Here is a 17,520-nt window from a genome sequence, read left to right as displayed (position 1 = left end):
ATTTTATTTATTCATGAGAGAGAGAGGCAGAGACACAGGCAGAGGAAGAAGCAGGCTCCATGCAGGGAGTCTGATGTGGGACTCAATCCCAGGACCCCAGGATCACACCCTGAACAGAAGGCAGATGCTTTAACTGCTGAGCCACCCAGGCATCCCCCTAAAACCATTTTTAGAACTGATTTTCATTTACATTCTGTGAATAAAATCACAACCTTCTAACCCATTTTTATCTTGAATACACAAAGGTAAACAGACATGGTAGTTAAAAGAAAACAATGACATTGAAAATTGGCTTACCTTGGATTTTTCATTCTTTATTCTGTGAGCCTCATCAATGACTAGGTATCGCCAATGAAACTTTTTAAATACAGATTTTTCTTTAATTACCATCTCATAAGAAGTAACACAAACATCCCATTCTCCTGGCATCATTTCATCACGAATAAAAGCAGCCTAATGCAAAACAAAGTTCCTTATATTAGAATACACTAACAAGATGGTCACAGAATTAAAACATCAAGAGAATATCAATAATTCTAAGAGACCTGGGAATCATTTAGTCTCATCCATTTCAAAGATAGGAAAACCAAGGCCCAAAGACACATTTGTGAGCAGTTATCTGGATGACATGTTAATATATTCATCAACAAAAGAGAAGCAAAGGCTTCCCTTAAACACATACAGTATATCCAATAAACCGAAGTTCTTATCACTAGATGACTATATCACTAAGCTCTCTTCATAAGACAAATGATCCAAAAAGACATAGGTGAGATAACTACTTTCTGAAAACTATATTCTTACCAAGATCCAAGCATTACCAACTATTATAAACACAGTTTTACCAAATGAAAAGAAATCATTATACATGAATGATTTCAACCTTTTGGGATCTCTTAATATGTTCCTTCCCTTTCTAGTAGGAATGAGTCACATATTTTGTTAAGGGGTCATGAAAAGCCTATTCATGTTTTTGTGAACTTCTTGATGTTGATGTGAGGCTACAAATATGATTTGATAAAGGGGACTTGCTCTATCTAGTACAGGAGGCTATTTAAAACAGTGAGACTATTTAGAACTATTTTTAAATCTTCACAGGCAGTGGCCAACATACTTGCCAAGCTTACGGAGAGCATTTTTAATTTGAATGAACTGAATTTTAGGTGTTACAGGTCAAAATAAAACCATAGAAGTTACAGGGAGCAGCCAAATCTATATTGAGAAGGTTCTAATTAGCACTGTAAATCTAAAATTACAAGCATAAACAAAGTAATTGTTAACTGCAAACTCATTATTTCATAAATTCTCAGTTATGGACCAAACACACTGTTACTCATTCAACAAATATTTACCAAGTGCCCATATGTATAAAAGAATTGCCTGAACTAAAATAGAAGACAGAAAAAAGTCCTTTGTAGAGATTTCAGTGGCACTCTGGAAAGTGGTCATATTTAAAAAGTTAATTAAAACATTAGGGAACTAGAGGCAACATAAAGAGAACCAGGGTGCCAGACCCCATTTGGTCTCACAAACACCCTATCTTTGATTTTATGAAACACTAAGTTTAATGATTTCTCCTGCAGTTTCATGAAACATATGCATATTTTTCAATTAAAATTAGCCCTACTTTGAAATTTGTGTAACAGAATATTGAATATCACATAATCCAAAAGCTCTCACTTTATAGTTGACAAAATTAAGGCCCTTCAAAAGTCACTCAACATCACAGAGTCAATAGCAAATCTAGAACTAAAACCAGATCTCCCGTTCCCATGTCCAAGATCTTTGATGCCTCTGGAGTGGAAAAAGAAGGGGTCAAAAAATCAAGTTTGGTGGGGCACCTGGCTGGCTCAGTCAGTAGAGCATGCAACTCTTGATCTCAGAGTCGTGAAATCAAATCCCATGTTGGGTGCAGAGCTTACTTAAAAAAAGACAACTAGGGCAGCCCAGGTGGCTCAGCGGTTTAGCGCCGCCTTCAGCCCAGGGTATGATCCTGCAGACTCGGGATCAAGTCCCATGTCAGGCTCCATGCAGGGAGCCTGCTCCTCCCTCTGCCTGTGTCTCTGCCTCTCTCTCTCTCTCTCTCTCTCTCTCATAAATAAATAAATAAATAAATAAATAAATAAATAAATAAATAAAATCTTTAAAAAAAAGACAACTAAAAAACCTTACTTGGGATTCACATTTCTATATACTCCAGGACTACATTAGCATCAAACTGGATCCAGACTATCACTGAGAATTTCCCAACTCAAACAAGTATCTGATATAATCTAAATCAAATTCTTAGATAACACATTGACCTCATAAAATGTTTACAAAAGGCCAGGAAACCATAAAGACCCAATATATCTATCCCATATGATACCAAGGTTCAAATCCGTCTAGGAGTAATGATCTGGATTTTCTCTATACATACTGACATCAATCAAGTCAATTAAGTGTTGAATATAGTACATTACTCATATTACTAATAATTACCAGTTTGCAAATTCTATTGCCCATGGCTCACAGTAAAATTATAGTTTAGATTGTAATCCTTAAAAAAAAGGAGTAATACATATCCCCACCATGTGTGAAAAACTCTATTTTCCATTCTACTATATCTCAATGTTTTAAAAAATTAAAATCACCACCAACATGAATTCCCAGTATTAATGACTGCCAATATGAAGAACACGGACTTTGAAGATTGGTTTTCAAGATTTTAAAATTTTTTCTTAAAGATCTTATTTATTTGACAGAGAGAGAGTGCATGCACACACACAAGCAGAGGGGAGCAGCAGGCAGAGGGAGAAGCAGGCTCCCAGCTGAGCAGGGAGCCCGACACAGGGCTTGATCCCAGCATCCTGAGATCATGACCTGAGCTGAACGCAGACGCTTAATGACTGAGCCACCCAGGTGCCCCAAGATTAAAACAGTTTTGAAGCCACCAGTAGAATCCCAACTTCCATGGGGTAGAGATAAGGTTGTCACAAATTAAATACATCTACTCTTTCTTTAAAACTCCCAGATATACTTCATGAAATCCTTGGATTCCATATAATATAGTGGAAAACCACTGACAGTTTTACTGAGACATAAGAAAATGCAAGCATACATATTTCTTCTTTGCTTATGATCTTCAAGAAATAATTTCAGCCAAAAATCAATACTTTAGAAATGCAAAGTTTTATAAAGAGTGGTATTATATTAAAGAACAGCAGTGAGGGGTGCCTGGGTGGCTCAGTCCATTCAGCGTCTACTGCCTTCGGCTCAGGTCATGATCCCTGGGTCCTGGGATAGAGCCCCTTGTCCGGCTCCCTGCTTAGCGGGAAGTCTGCTTGTCCCTCTCTGCCCATCCCCACTGCAAATGCACTCTCTCTCTCCTTCTAATAAATAAATAAATAAAACCTTAAAATAAAGAAAAGAACAGTGGTAAGAAAGAGTTCTAAATGACTAATTTGCCACTGGGAAATACCAGGCATATGGAAGAATCAAGTCTGTAATTCGAAATTTATGAGTTCAGTATTTCAACATTTAAATTATTTATAAGTTAAATTTAAATAAATTTATGTAATTTTTCTTCAAGCAAAATGATAAGAATAAAATTACATAATTCATTATGCTACCATTCTTTTGAGGATATCTTTTGATAACCTATCTAAATATGTAAAATAGAATAAATCTTTACTCTAAACTATGTCCTCTGGAGGCAAAATAAAGGCAAAGTTTAATAATATGCTTTCTAAGCTGATTATTCATTTTTATATTTTTGCATAATTTATTTCTTTTAGATTAATTCTACAGTCCTAAGTAACTGTAGCCTACTAGATTGACAAATGGCTAATTTAAGCAAGAGCCCAGAGCTTCTAATATCTAAGAATGTATGCAGATATGTATTTTTTTATTCAAAGACCAAAACTGAAAGCTGTGTCTATGCATAAACACAAAACAGAAGGCTCTCCATAGTAATAGAAAAGGTTCCATTCATGTGTGTGTACACGTATACGAAGTCAAAGTCCAAAGTAAAAAATTTAAACAAAAATATTGTCATGCAAATTTACATATTTTTGGTGTCAAACAGCATAACTGATAGTGTCATGGAAAAGATATACTGTCAATAAAGACTTTTTTTTTAATAAAGACTTTTTTATAAAAAGTGATTTAAAATGCAACTCAAAAATACTGAGGTTAATGACCTAGTTGAAATTAAATGCAGATAAGCATAGTAACGGATCGTCTGTTATTAATAAGTAACATATCTACTTCACAGAAGTGTTGTGAGAATTAATTAATATATAAAAGGCACTTAAAACAGAGCCTAACATAGAGTTATTTACTAGTAGCAGTCAACTTCAATGCCTTTTAAGGTAATAGTATGCAACTTAACCCTATAAATTATGTTGTTCTTGATGGCCTCTTTAAACCTATTACTTACTCTCGCATCCTTGTCTCCAACGAAACAAATAACACGGAGAGATGGGACCCATCGCTTAAATTCATTCATCCAGTTGTATAAAGTAGACTTTGGAACTAAAACCATGTGAGGTCCAGGAATGTTTCGGTAATGTTTCAGGTAACCAAGCAAAGCAATCGTTTGTAAAGTCTTACCAAGACCCTGCATTACCATTACAAAGAAAAAAATCCATAAACATTTATTTAATGAAACATTTTGTTAGTGGTAACATTACAAAAGACATTTGCCAACTATGTCATATAGGGAAAAATTTAAAGATCTTTGTTTTTTTTGTTTTTGTTTTTTTTTGTTTGTTTTGTTTTGTTTTTTAAGTGAATAACCATTGCAATTCGTACTTACTGTGTGCACAAAAAGAAACCAGGAACTTGCAAGTAGAAAGCTGCTTTGTTGCTCCTCCTTTTTAATTTAAGATTTTATTTATTCATGAAAGACAAAGAGGCAGAGACACAGGCAGAGGAAGAAGCGGGCTCCATGCAGGGAGCCCGACCTGGGACTCAATCCCAGGTCTCCAGGATCAGGCCCTGGGCTAAAGGCAGTGCTAAACCACTGAGCCACCTGGGCTGCCCATGTTGCTCCTCTTAAAGGAACAAGCAGTCTACTTTATCATTTCTTCTAGCGGCAAAATTAGTATTTTTGTATGTATGTGTTTCACACTCATTCCCTTTACCAGCCTGCTCAGACACTGATCTTTATTTCCCACTGTCCCCAACATTATTACAGCCCAGGCATGAAATATTCAGACTATGCATCTCAAGGGACTTGTGGCTCTCTGTACTTGCATCTCACACCCTTGAAGACCTACAGAACCATAAAAGAACCAGAACATAAAAGAACTCTGCAGCCAGAAGGGGCCTTAGAGATCAACCGGTCTGGTGAACTTTTTAAAAAATAACATATTGAACACCATGAACTTGCCACCTAACCAACAAGAGATATCCTATACTGTGTGGCTTTTAAAAGAGTTTCTGGCTTTATCTCTATGCAAGCTATATATTTGCTTTGATAAGCCTAGGTTTAAACTATTATATAGGGTTTATCCTAATATTTCATTTAAGGAGATGCACCAAACCTTAAAATAGGGCAGCCCTGGTGGCTCAGTGGTTTAGCGCTGCCTTCAGCCCAGGGTGTGATCCTGGAGCCCCAGGATCAGGATCGAGTCCCACATCGGGGTCTCTGCATGGAGCCTGCTTCTCCCTCTGCCTGTGTCTCTGTCTCTCTCTCTCTCTGTGTCTCTCATGAATAAATAAAATTTTTTTAAATAAAATCTTTAAAAAAAAACTTAAAATACTTAAAATTTCTTTTAAGTAATTCCATTTTTAGGAATCCTATGGAAATAACTGGAAAGGTGCAAAAAAAGTAAATTACAAGTGTTCTCAAAACAGTATTATTATGTACCAAATACACACATATACCAACCCATATATGCTAAATACACACAATATGTACTATATATATACTACACATCAACCCAAATGACCCGCAATAAGGGAGGAAATGAATTATGGTAATTCCCCCAGATTAATTATTACACAGTAATTATTTTATAAATATTTGAATTAAAAAAAATAAAAATAAATAAATAAATATTTGAATTATGTAGAAAATAAGTATGAATGTGAAGAAATCAGAATACCAACTTATATGTACAATATGATCTCAGCTATGTAAAATAAATACATCTGGAGTTAAAATACTAAAATGAAATATACCAAAATGTCAACTATGGTTATTTCTAGGTAGCAGAATTACAATTTACTTTCAATTTTTCGGGATCCCTGGGTGGCGCAGCGGTTTGGCGCCTGCCTTTGGCCCAGGGCGCGATCCTGGAGACCCAGGATCGAATCCCACATCGGGCTCCCGGTGCATGGAGCCTGCTTCTCCCTCTGCCTGTGTCTCTGCCTCTCTCTCTCTCTCTCTGTAACTATCATAAATAAATAAAAAAAATAAAAAAAAAATACTTTCAATTTTTCCTTGACTTTTTTCCAGATTTTCTACACTCCTTAAAGTATCTTTCCCTTTTTTAATAATTAAAAAGTATCTGGTGTCAGCACAAATTCAATATGAAGGATCTTTAAATCCTTCATATTTAGGCTGCAGCCAAGAGGAGCTTGGGGCCAATAATCCTCCTGATCTTTCTGTTATCCAATTAACCAAGCTCCTCCCCCTCTGAGTTAACTGTAGTCTCCAGCCCAGAATACTAAATATAAGGAGCTACAGACCCTTGATTTAAAGGACCTCTTGCCACACAGCTAACGGTTGCCCAGCATCTATGGGACCAACTACTACACTACATGTTATAGAACATAAATAGTCATGTGGCTCTTCTGGGTAAGAGTGATAGCAAATATGGCTCCAGAGTCACATAAATATGAATATCACTGGGTCATAAAGATCTAGAACTGCCCCCCTGCCCTCTCTTAAATCCTATCTTATTCATTTGGTCTTAAAATACCAATCTAAGCCTTCATATACTCCCTGATCTGGTGGAATCAGCATCTTAAATAGCCTTTCTTTCTTTCTTTGGTCATTTTATTTATATGACCATCATTCCTTAGCTTACTTCTCAGGCTCTATCTGGCACTATGCTACATCAGGACTCAACATTGCTCTTTACTTTTTTTCATTATTCTATCTATTCACTTTCTGACTGCTCACGCATTGAGGTTCTTACATTCATTGATTCATGCTTTCATCATTTATTGTTCGATTTATTCATTCACACATTTAGTATTTACTTTATATACCCCCACTTTACTACCAAAAGGATTTCAGGTCACCTACAAAGAAAATATGTTTCAGGTAGCCTACAATGAAAACATGGAAGATAAATTAATGGTAAAATAGAAATAAAGAAGGGCCAAGAAAAGATTAGAAGATATAGAATAGAAAAAGGCACAAAAGACACAATGGGCCTGCCATTACATTCCACAGGGGCTCGATTTTGGCATTAATTCTGGCTCTGAGTTTCCTGGAAGCCAAAGTGCAAACAAAATCAAAATTACAGGGAGGTTTTTTAAACCTATAAGCAAATCACACTAAGAATTTTGTAGCCTGTGAAAGTATATGTTCTCAAGGTTATTTAAAGAAACAGTTCTAGAGTTTACAAATGCCCTTTACATTCTAACTAAATAAAGCAATTAGACTCTAAGCCTAAGGCAATACAGCTCAGGTATTTCAAATTTACATAAAAATCATTACTAAGATTGTGTTTTTAGCTATCAACTCCTTACCATTTCATCTGCCAAGATACCATTGACTCCATTTTCATACAGAGAGATCAACCAGTTCAGCCCTCGAATCTGATAATCTCTCAGTGGTCCTCCTTTCACATCTGAAAAAGAGATCAAGACGTTTCATACTTTTGTTAAATACAATCAAGAATATTTTTCTAAAACCTAATTGAAAAAAAACACCAACGCAATGAGATACTTACATGAAGGTGATACCTCGAATCTAACACAGACATTAGATGTTTTCCGACTCTCTGAGAGGAGCTCTTCATCTTCTTCTTGTTCTGTGCGCCTGTGACGGTAGCTGAATTGAAAAGAAATATCTTTATACTCAACTCAAATACTAAGCTATCAATTAAGTCAGTATATCTGTCATGAAAAAAATGAGTTATCTAAGGTCTTGCTTAGAAGTTGGTAGAACCAGCCTGCATTTTTACTGATTCCTAGTGAGAAAAAATTGTTGCCTCCAAAACTTATTTACATTGACAATAACCCCATTTTTAATACAAAATTATACTCAGTAAGCAAAGAGGGAATGAGAGGAGAGGGAGAAGTGGGGACAGAAGGAAGGGAGGGAAAAAAGAGGGAATAAAGTAGAGAGAGATGCCAACATACTCTCCAGCAGAAATTAAGCTTTGCTTGTCATCTTTCTTTATTCGAGGACGTCCCAACTTCATGTTCAGAGGAGAGGTTGGAGATTTCTGTGCTGAAGGTTGAATAAAATGTGCAAAAAGTTCTGTCTGCTTTAATAAAAATTCAAATCTCTTTGCTCGGTCTGCTTTCTAACATACAAAACAAAAGAAAAAATAATGATTTTCTTTTTTACTCAAAGTTATTTAACAAATACTTATATTGCCCTTACTTTGTACTATGTTCTCAACACTTTCAACATATTAACTCATTTAATGGTCTTAATAAACTTATGAGGTAGGTACTAATATTATCTACATTTTACAGATGATAAAAGTAAAATATGGAGAGAGTAACTAACTTGTCCAAATTCCCATAGCTAGTAAACAGCAGAATTCAAAAATGGCATTTTCAGATAATTTGAATAGAAGCCAAATGATCTAACAGTAGTAAATGCCCCAACAAGAAGTACCCTGCTTAAAGAGTCAGGGTCAAAAAGCAAAAACTTTTTCTAAAACGTAATGATTTAGAGATGCCTGGATGGCTCAGCGGTTAGACGGCTGTCTTCGGCTCAGGTCGTGATCCCAGGATCCGGGATCAAGTCCCGCCGCATCAGGCTCCTGCGAAGAGCCTGCTTCTCCCTTTGCCTGTGTTTCTGCCTCTCTCTGTGTGTCTCTCATGAATAAATAAATAAATCTTTAAATAAATAAGTAAAATGTAATGATTTTCTTCTCCCAAGTGAACAAAATAAAGCATCATAACATACGATATATCCTAAATACAGAAATATAAATTATTAGCTATGATATACATATACCATTAACTGAACTCTTAGACTTTTCAAATTGCATCTAGATACAATTAACACCTTAGAATACAGTGTCTTCTTGTCTATAAATATTGTCAATGCATGGTACAATAATGTAATAAATATTTCTCTCTTCAATTACAATGATCTGGAAAATTGCACTTTTTTATTTATTTAAAGATTTTTATTCATGAGAGACACACAGAGATAGAGACACAGGCAGAGGGAGAAACAGGCTCCCTGCAAGGAGCCTGATGCGGGACTCAATCTGGGACCCCTGAGCCAAAGGCAGATGCTCAACCGCTGAGTCACCCAGGCATCCCAAATCACACGTTTTAAAAAGATTTTACTTATTTGAGAGAGAAAGAGCACACAAGAGTGGGGAGAGGGGCAGAGGGACTTGCATAATCCCTGCCAAGCAAAGAGCCCAATATGGGGCTTGATCCCTAGGCCCCAATATCATGATGTCAGGCAAAGTCAGATGCTTAACTGACTGAGCCACCCAGGTGCCCCTGGAAAACTGCACCTTATGCTAATAACATAAAAAGTTTGTCTTCAAAGCAAGCAGGATTTGGGGGAAAAACATACACATACACATATAAGTATAATAGTTAATATATATTAACTACTAAAAATTGGTATGTATTATAATTTCTCAATTCTGCTCACTTCGGCAGCACATATAATAATTTCTCAATAAATTGTAAAAGGGCATATAACTTGTACCATAATAATAAAATAAAACTTCACTATAAAACCTTAGAAGGTCAAAAGATATATACATCATTTTAGATTTAAAAAAATGAGAATGATTTTTTAATTCCCAATCACTTTCTGACCACAGGGTAGAGAATATTTGATTGCTAATGAAGGATGCATAATTAATAACACCAGAAATGTACAAGGGTTCATTAACATAAACACAAGAATTAGACAAATATATTCAGACCAGAAGCTGGAAGGAGGCCAAAACCTTTCCATTTTATGTTATCCTCACTGGAATGTTGTTTTTAGAGTTGTTAAAACATTAACTGTCTACGTTAGATGTGACCTTAGACATTTAGGCAGGGAGTTTGGTAAAATCACTATGAACAACTAAAAAATATCCTTCATCTCTACTTATTTTTATAATGTTCCTGCAAAAACAACCCCTCAAAAAAAAGATCAGTTCCAACTACCTGTTAATTTCTCTTTTGAGTTAACCAAATTCACTAGTTTTGAAAGATCCCAAGGCATAGAAGTCTAGTTAAAATGAAAGCTAAGATATGAACTTTGGTGTATAAAAATTAAATTAAATATATGACAAAGCAGTAGGTGGGCATAACTGAGATTATACTGCTTAAATATGTAATATTTCCATGTACTGGGCAAATGTCCTTTCCTTCAGAAAATGTATTACTATGCTACATTTCACAATATGTAACATTAATTAATATATCCAAAGCAAGAAGAGGAGAAAAAAATATATCAGTCTTACTTTGTAACCTGCTTTCTTTCAGCCATACTGATGTTGCCACTGATACTTTCACTTAGTGGATACAGTATCTATAGCATAAAACATCTTATGTGGGGGCAGCTGGGCAGCTCAATCAGTTGAGCATCTGACTCTTGGTTTTCACTTGGGTCGTGATCTCGAGGTCCTGGGATACAGCCACCCCTCCACTGAAGTTTGGGCTCTGCACTCAGTGGGGCGTCTGCTTAAGGATTCTTTCCCTCTCCTTTTGCCCCCCCCCCCAGCTTGCTTGTGCATGAGTGCATGCTCTTGCTCTCTCTCTCTCTCTCTCTCTCTAATAAATTGATAAATCTTTTTTAAAAATCATCTGAGGAGCCTGGGTGGCTCAGTCAGTTAAGCGTCTGACTTTTGATTTCAGTTCAGGTCAAGATCTCAGGGTCCTGGTTTGGAGCCCCTGCTTGAGGATTCTCTCCTTCTAACTCTGCCCACTCCACCACCTCCATCCCCACCACTTGCTCACTCAAGCTCTCACACACACGCTGTCTCTCCTGTCTCTGTCTCTCAAATAAATAAATAAATCTTTTAAAAAATCTTAGGGGCACCTGGGTGGCTCAGTTATTGTCTGCCTTTGGCTCAGGACATGATCCCAGGGTCCTGAGATTGAGCCAGGGTAGGGAATCCCTGCTCAGCGGGGGAGTCTGCTTCTGGCTCTCCCCAACACTCTCTCTCAAGCTGTCTCTCTCTTAAATAAATTAATAAAACCTTTAAAAAAATCTTATTATGGGTTAAAGGGCACAGAACAAAAGTGAAGAGATAGGATGTCTATTCCCAACTATTGCATAAAATTTCTCTGATCCTTATTCTCTCATCTGAAAACAAGAAGATTCATTTATTCAACAAACATCTTTTATGATTGGAGGGGGGCACCTGGGTGGCTAAGTCGGTTGGACGTCTGACTGGCTCAAGTCATGATCTCAAGGTCCTGGATCAAGCCCAGAGTCAGGCTCCCCACTCAGTGGGAAGTCTGCTTGAGTTACTCTCCCTCTGACTCTGTCTCTGCTCCTCCCTGGAGCTTGTGCTCTCTCTTTGCCTCTCTCTCAAATAAATAATTTTTTTAAAACCTATTATGATGAATTATATCTTAAATTACTTCCCAACTGTAAAATCTATGATCCAATATTCATTATATATACACATGTATTTTTTCACTCTTTCACATCTCCTCTATAAAAATCAATTATGGTGAAACTAATGTAAGACTGAGTATCAACTATATTTCAATATCAAAAACATCAACTATAGTATTCACTGTCCTACCCAAGAATATATTTACCATTTTCTCTTCATATTCTGGGTCCATTTCCTTCTCAGATTTGGAAGCTTTAGCAGCAAGTTTGAGTTGAAATGAAGAAACATTTTTCTAGAATTTCAAAAAAATAAGCTATCAAATTACAAAGCAAGATCTTAAAAGTAGTCAGCATTCTCATTTGAAAAAAGTAAAAAGTAATTAAATACTAAATGAATAAATGAACATGAGCCACACATAAACCAATGATGAGAGCATGTCATGAAGCAGGGCTTATAATTAGTCCAGTTCTGTGCACCTGAGGTCCAACAAAAAATCTGAATTGTGAAAGCCAGAGAAATAACATTAATTCAAATGAACACCAAAAGGTGAGACATTGAGCCTTTTCACCTATTTTTTAATTTAAAGTATAAAGAAGATATAACCATTGAATAGATTTAAAATCTAGAATATGTTAATATTATCAACCACAAACCAAAAAACCCAAGGAAAGTAAATAATAATTCTCAGAAACACTTCTTTATGTAATGGAAACAAGCCAGATTTTCGGAAGAAGACTGTGGTTTTTGTTCCTGAAAAGACACTTTTCATTGTTTCCATATTCTAATCTGAACATTTAAACTTTTTAGTGTAATGCAATGTGTTCATTTCTATTTAAATAATAAAACAGTACAGTTTTAAATTTTTGGTTTATGCTAATTTTCTCCAACTGGAATGAAAAGAATTTTAAACCATATCACAGAAACATTTTGTGGAAGCAGTTTCTCAAGCTATCAACTATTATTAACTTTTGATATGTAAAAAGTTGTAATTTAATTAAAATGAATATAAATCAGCTTCTTAAAAATAATGAAATTATCTGGAGGATTATATTTCATGCATGCCATCCTTTGTAAAGATAAGCTTGTACATGTAAATTTAAATAGGTATATAAAATACACCTCCTTCTCTCTAAGAAATGGAGAAATAATAAAAACACAAATATACCCCTTAGCACTCGAGCCAAGAGTATTTCTGTTGTTTTTTTTTTTGAGTATTTCTGTTTTAACACAGACTTCGTGTTAGTCAAAACTCAAATCTGTTGGTGAAAACTAAAGAAATCATGTCCATTTTATAATAGCTTTTGTCAACCAGTTCCTGAAAACATAGGTCCTAAATCAACAACAGAATGTGATCTTAAACCTAAGAAAGACATGACTCCAATAGTTAATTAATAGGTCTTCCAACATTTACTGAAATTTCTATTTTGAGAAAATCCAAACTAAGATTATGGAATTTGACCCTGGTCAGGGTTATACTTTGAAGCACTGATCAGATACTGTTCAGTTATTCTTAAATAATAGACATCTTGTTTTAAGCATGTCATATGTATATATCATCTAAGTGAGATGTTTTGATATAATCCTGGATGGACAAGAAAAGTGCTAAAATCCCCTCAACCCCATACTTTCAAACTATCACATATACTATAAATCCACTTTTATTTTCAAAGCAACAAGTTAAAACTGTGTTTAAAAAAATCACTTTTATCATTACTTGAAAAGCTACATGAAGTCTAGTTTTCAACTTTCAAAACAGTGAAAATTACTTCACTTCATATGCACAAGTATATATCTAATAATGTGGGACATAGATTTCACTTACAGAAAAATTAAAGCTTGAATTAGAAAAAATTTCACTCAATACTCTTGCCTACCTTGTGGTAGAATACCATAAAATTTAATTATATGCTAATTAAAATTCCTAATCTTGAGCAGTGCTATTAAAAGCTGTGGGTAATTACTTAATTGGCACTATCTTCCACAACAAATTTTAAAATACCTACCTTCTAAACCTCCTTTGTAGATTTTCAAAAATACACTTCTCATACAAGAAAAGATAAAAGGTGACTAAGATATTCTAATTTCTTATGGATTTTATCATCTGGTAGTTTAGATGCCATGAGCATACAGCACAAGATCATCAAGATGCCTTGTCTTAAAGACCATGACCCTTTTTCTGATGTTTTCATTACCAAATACACCAACTCCAACTTCCAGCATCAGGTTATCCAATTATCACTTAAACCAAGTAAGTTCAAGAACCAAAAGATAAGCCAAAGTATCTTTCTACAGCTAAATGTCACAAGTCAATCTACTCTCATCTATTTTATGCATCACAAAATGCTCTTATTCAGGGCCTATTTTCTTTTATTTGATACACAATTCTAGCAAGTTTGATAATCTGGCTTGCCATACTACGGAGAATAAAAGCAGCAGCAAATGACATGAGAAAGACCATTAGAAGTCACAAAAATAACACAAAGAAAGGATGGCAGAAGCCCAGGATAAGACATGAGTCTCTCTGCAGCAACATCTCTTTTGCTTACTATTCAGGTGTAATTATTTCCCTCTGCCCACTGCATTACTTGTACTTTGGGGGGGGGGGTTGTATTTTCATAGTCATTGTAAATGGTCTTACGGTTTTGTAACATCTATATCCTCTATCCTAAATTATTTCTGATGGAAGTAGATTGTCTAAAAAATGATAGCTAATAGCCTGACAATTGAGGCAGGAGGGATAAATATCATTTAAAAAATCAACACAATACTGGAAATGTCTGAGAAGTGGTTATTAAACTGAGGAGAAACAGTCTCCTGCATCTCAAATGCCTTTGTATCATTTGCAGAGCATAACTGAGGAACATGAGGAACAGGTTAATCTGTACTTTCAGTACATCACTTAAAGGAGGCAAGGGAGTGAGCTATCTATTTAGGTTTGGAGGGGTGCCAAATAACTTTATTTGAAGGAATGAAACAAACAGAAGAACTTAAGTGGATGTTTTGGTCCTCTTTAGATTTTTTCAGGAAAAATTAAAAAGATGTAGTGACTAGAGTAAAAAACTTCTGGTATTCAAAAAGTTCCTGCCATGCAACACCTCATTTCCCTATGCTGAGCAAACAAATCAGGTACTTTTAGGGGAATTTCTGATGAGGATACAGAATTCAGGAATAGATAGATATCAAGTCAATGTTTGTTACATAAGTTTTTCATTGATTCTGAATCTTTTCACAATTCAAAAAATTTACAGAATCTGGAAATTCAGCAACCTGTACTGCCATACAAAAGACAGTTTAGCCCTTACATTTGCCCAGTCTAGGAAATAAAAGACACCTAGATTCATTTCTGAATTCCTCACTAATTGATTTTATATTGATACTTGGTATTTGACCCATCTTCACAATATTGTCTTACTGATCCAAGTACTGTATAGATCTTAAAAATTGCATGTTTTCTATGGTTTTCACTTCCACTACAATTGTCTTCCTGTTTAGTCAATCTTGAAACAGTAAAAGATGTCACTTAAACAACTGCTGCATTTACAATTACGCTAATTCACGGCAAAAAGGTGTTAATTTCCTTCAAAAGCTTTTAATTTGGTCGTATCATATCCGATAATGATTCAGACAAAGCCACTTGAGATATCTAAAGCGTAATTTTAATTACCTACCGTTTTTTAATTGTGATATGCCTACTGGTACACGGAAACAAATCCACCCATAAATGATCCATTCTACAATTTTATTATACATCAAGAATCCTTATACCCCATCCTATTTTTTATTTCAAATTCTTCGTTTTATTTGCATGTCCTCGTCCATATGAAATGTGCCTTATGGAGAGAATACATATTTTCTGGATTTGGTTTCAATAAGGTGCCTGAGAGGTCTCCTTATGTATGTTAGCAGCAGCTCATCCTAGCGACGCTGGGTTAAAGAAAAATAAAAAATAAAAAAATAAAAACCCTGCGTGTGTCCAGGAGCCAGCAGCGCCCACTAGGAGAGGGAGGCGGAAGCCTGGAAGGCTTGGGGCCGGACTGGGGGACCATTTGGGTGGCCCTGGAGTGAAACACTATACCGTCGGGGGCGGGGCAGGAGCGGGTGAGGGTGCACACGTTGGAAATTTTCCTAAGCCAGCGTCCACGGTTCCACAGTTTGGGGTTTGGATTGCGGCCGGGGCGGGGGGGCGAGTAGGACGCGGAGAGCTCATTTTCTCGGGGTGACACCCCCGCTTCAGCAGGAGGGGACCAAACGAACAAGGGATGTTTTTTTGTTTTTGTTTTTGTTTTTTTTTGCTGCCACCTAAAAGGTCGACATTGTCATTCAAAAAAACAAAAGTCTCTCCTATCGTCCTCCGCCTCCCAACTATCAGCACCTCGAAATTCAAATTAAAAAAAAAAAAAAGCCCAATCAGAACCCCTTTTGCGCGGGTGTGGGATTGAAGGGCCCAGATTTCCCAGGCAGAGGCCGACGGGAAGGGGGGGAGAGGGAGCGAGCGAGAGGAGAGGGAGAGGCGGAGGCTTTTTCCTGCACAGCCCCATCCCCCACCCCGTTACCCCAGTTCCGGGAATGTGAATGGGGCCGGGGGCTGTCTAGGGGCTCCAAAACCCCCAATCCCCGGGATAACGGGCACCCTCCACCCGGCGCCGCGCCCGCGCCCAGCCCCGCCCCCGCCCTCCAGGCGGCCCGGAGGAAAGGGGGAGGGGAACCAGTGCTAGACTGTTCGCCGCCCCCACCCCCCAGCGCGCCCTCGGCCCCCAGCCCCGCGGAGCTCCACCGGTACCTGTCGGCGCCGAAAGGTCAGGGCTTGGGCCCCTCAGAGGGGCCCGGCTCAGGATTTGTTCACCATACACACACCCCCTTCCTATTTACCTCCTTCTTCTTCTCGCCCTTCTCCGTGGCCACGGTGGCTTCGGTGGCCGCGGCGGCCGCTCCCTCCTCCTTAGAGGTGGATGGCCCCGGCTGCTCGTCCTCTATGACCACGATTGTGGCGGTCGCATTAGCGGCTGCCACGGTGGCTGCCACTGCAGCGGAGTCCGGCTCCATGGCGTTGGAGCGGGAACGAGAAGGGGGACGAGGAAGGGGACGAGGGCTCCTGGGCGGCGGCAGTGGCTGCACTGGAAAGAGCTAGATGGAGCAGGGTGGGGAATCACTCCGCTTCCAACCCCTTCGCTCAGCCCCCCCTTCTTTAAATAACCCTCAACCCTGCCCCACTTCCGTCCACCCACCCTACGTCATGGCCTCCCCCCGTCACCCTCCCCCCTTCCTCCACCCCCCCCTCAACGATCGCGAGACTCCCCCTCCCCACCCAGAGCCCGGGCCGGCCCCGCACGACCAACTGTTGCCTGAGTGTGGGGCGCGGACCAGGGTGGAGGCGGGAACCCACAAGCCCGCGGCTCCCTAAAAAATCTCCTTTCCCACACGCCCCCAACAGTCAGCCTGAGCTCCCCTCGCAGATGTGTGCAGAAGGAATCCTCTTTCCCTTAAATCTGCTCTTTGTACCTCGGGGCGCTCTCCCCTTCTTGCACAAAGAACTTTTCCTCTGCCTGTAACTGCACTGTGAAAGGTCTTTCTCACCATTTGCAAAGCTCAGAACCCCTCTGGGGACTGCCCTTTCCCAGGTCCCGAAGGGGAATTGGTAGTGCTCTTTGCACCTTTGCAAATTCTGCAGAAGGAGAAGCACTCCTTGAATCTCTTGATTGCGGCTGCAAACATTCTCTTACAAGGCAAAGCGTGACTCTTGGGCTGTATGTATATTTGCTCTATTTGCAACTCTGGTACTTCTCGGATGGCCAATGTGCAGGGGCCCTTCTTT

At 38.0% G+C, this 17,520-nt stretch overlaps 1 protein-coding gene across 7 annotated transcripts in view; it reads right to left on the bottom strand.

The window, feature by feature from the left end:
- Window positions 1-16,960, bottom strand: part of SMARCA1 (SNF2 related chromatin remodeling ATPase 1) — a 72,980-nt gene extending 56,020 nt beyond the window's left edge. For 4 of the 7 annotated variants that reach the window (XM_072817405.1, XM_072817400.1, XM_072817402.1 and 1 more), the window contains exons 1-7: window positions 16,578-16,927; window positions 11,914-12,000; window positions 8,305-8,471; window positions 7,893-7,993; window positions 7,690-7,790; window positions 4,421-4,600; window positions 298-453 (exon numbers count right to left, since the gene is read on the bottom strand). In XM_072817405.1, the coding sequence (XP_072673506.1) occupies window positions 298-453; window positions 4,421-4,600; window positions 7,690-7,790; window positions 7,893-7,993; window positions 8,305-8,471; window positions 11,914-12,000; window positions 16,578-16,751 (966 nt within the window). In that variant the 5' untranslated portion in view covers window positions 16,752-16,927. Of the gene's footprint in view, window positions 1-297; window positions 454-4,420; window positions 4,601-7,689; window positions 7,791-7,892; window positions 7,994-8,304; window positions 8,472-11,913; window positions 12,001-16,577 lie in introns of all 7 variants that reach the window. The other 3 variants (XM_072817401.1, XM_072817406.1, XM_072817407.1) reach the window with 1 other exon arrangement.
- Window positions 16,961-17,520: the final 560 nt, after the last annotated feature.

This window comes from Canis lupus, chromosome X, assembly GCF_048164855.1.
Source record: "Canis lupus baileyi chromosome X, mCanLup2.hap1, whole genome shotgun sequence".
NCBI classification, from domain to species: domain Eukaryota; kingdom Metazoa; phylum Chordata; class Mammalia; order Carnivora; family Canidae; genus Canis; species Canis lupus.
The sequence above is the reverse complement of the archived record's forward strand: the minus strand, read 5'-3'. Positions and strand labels throughout refer to the sequence as shown.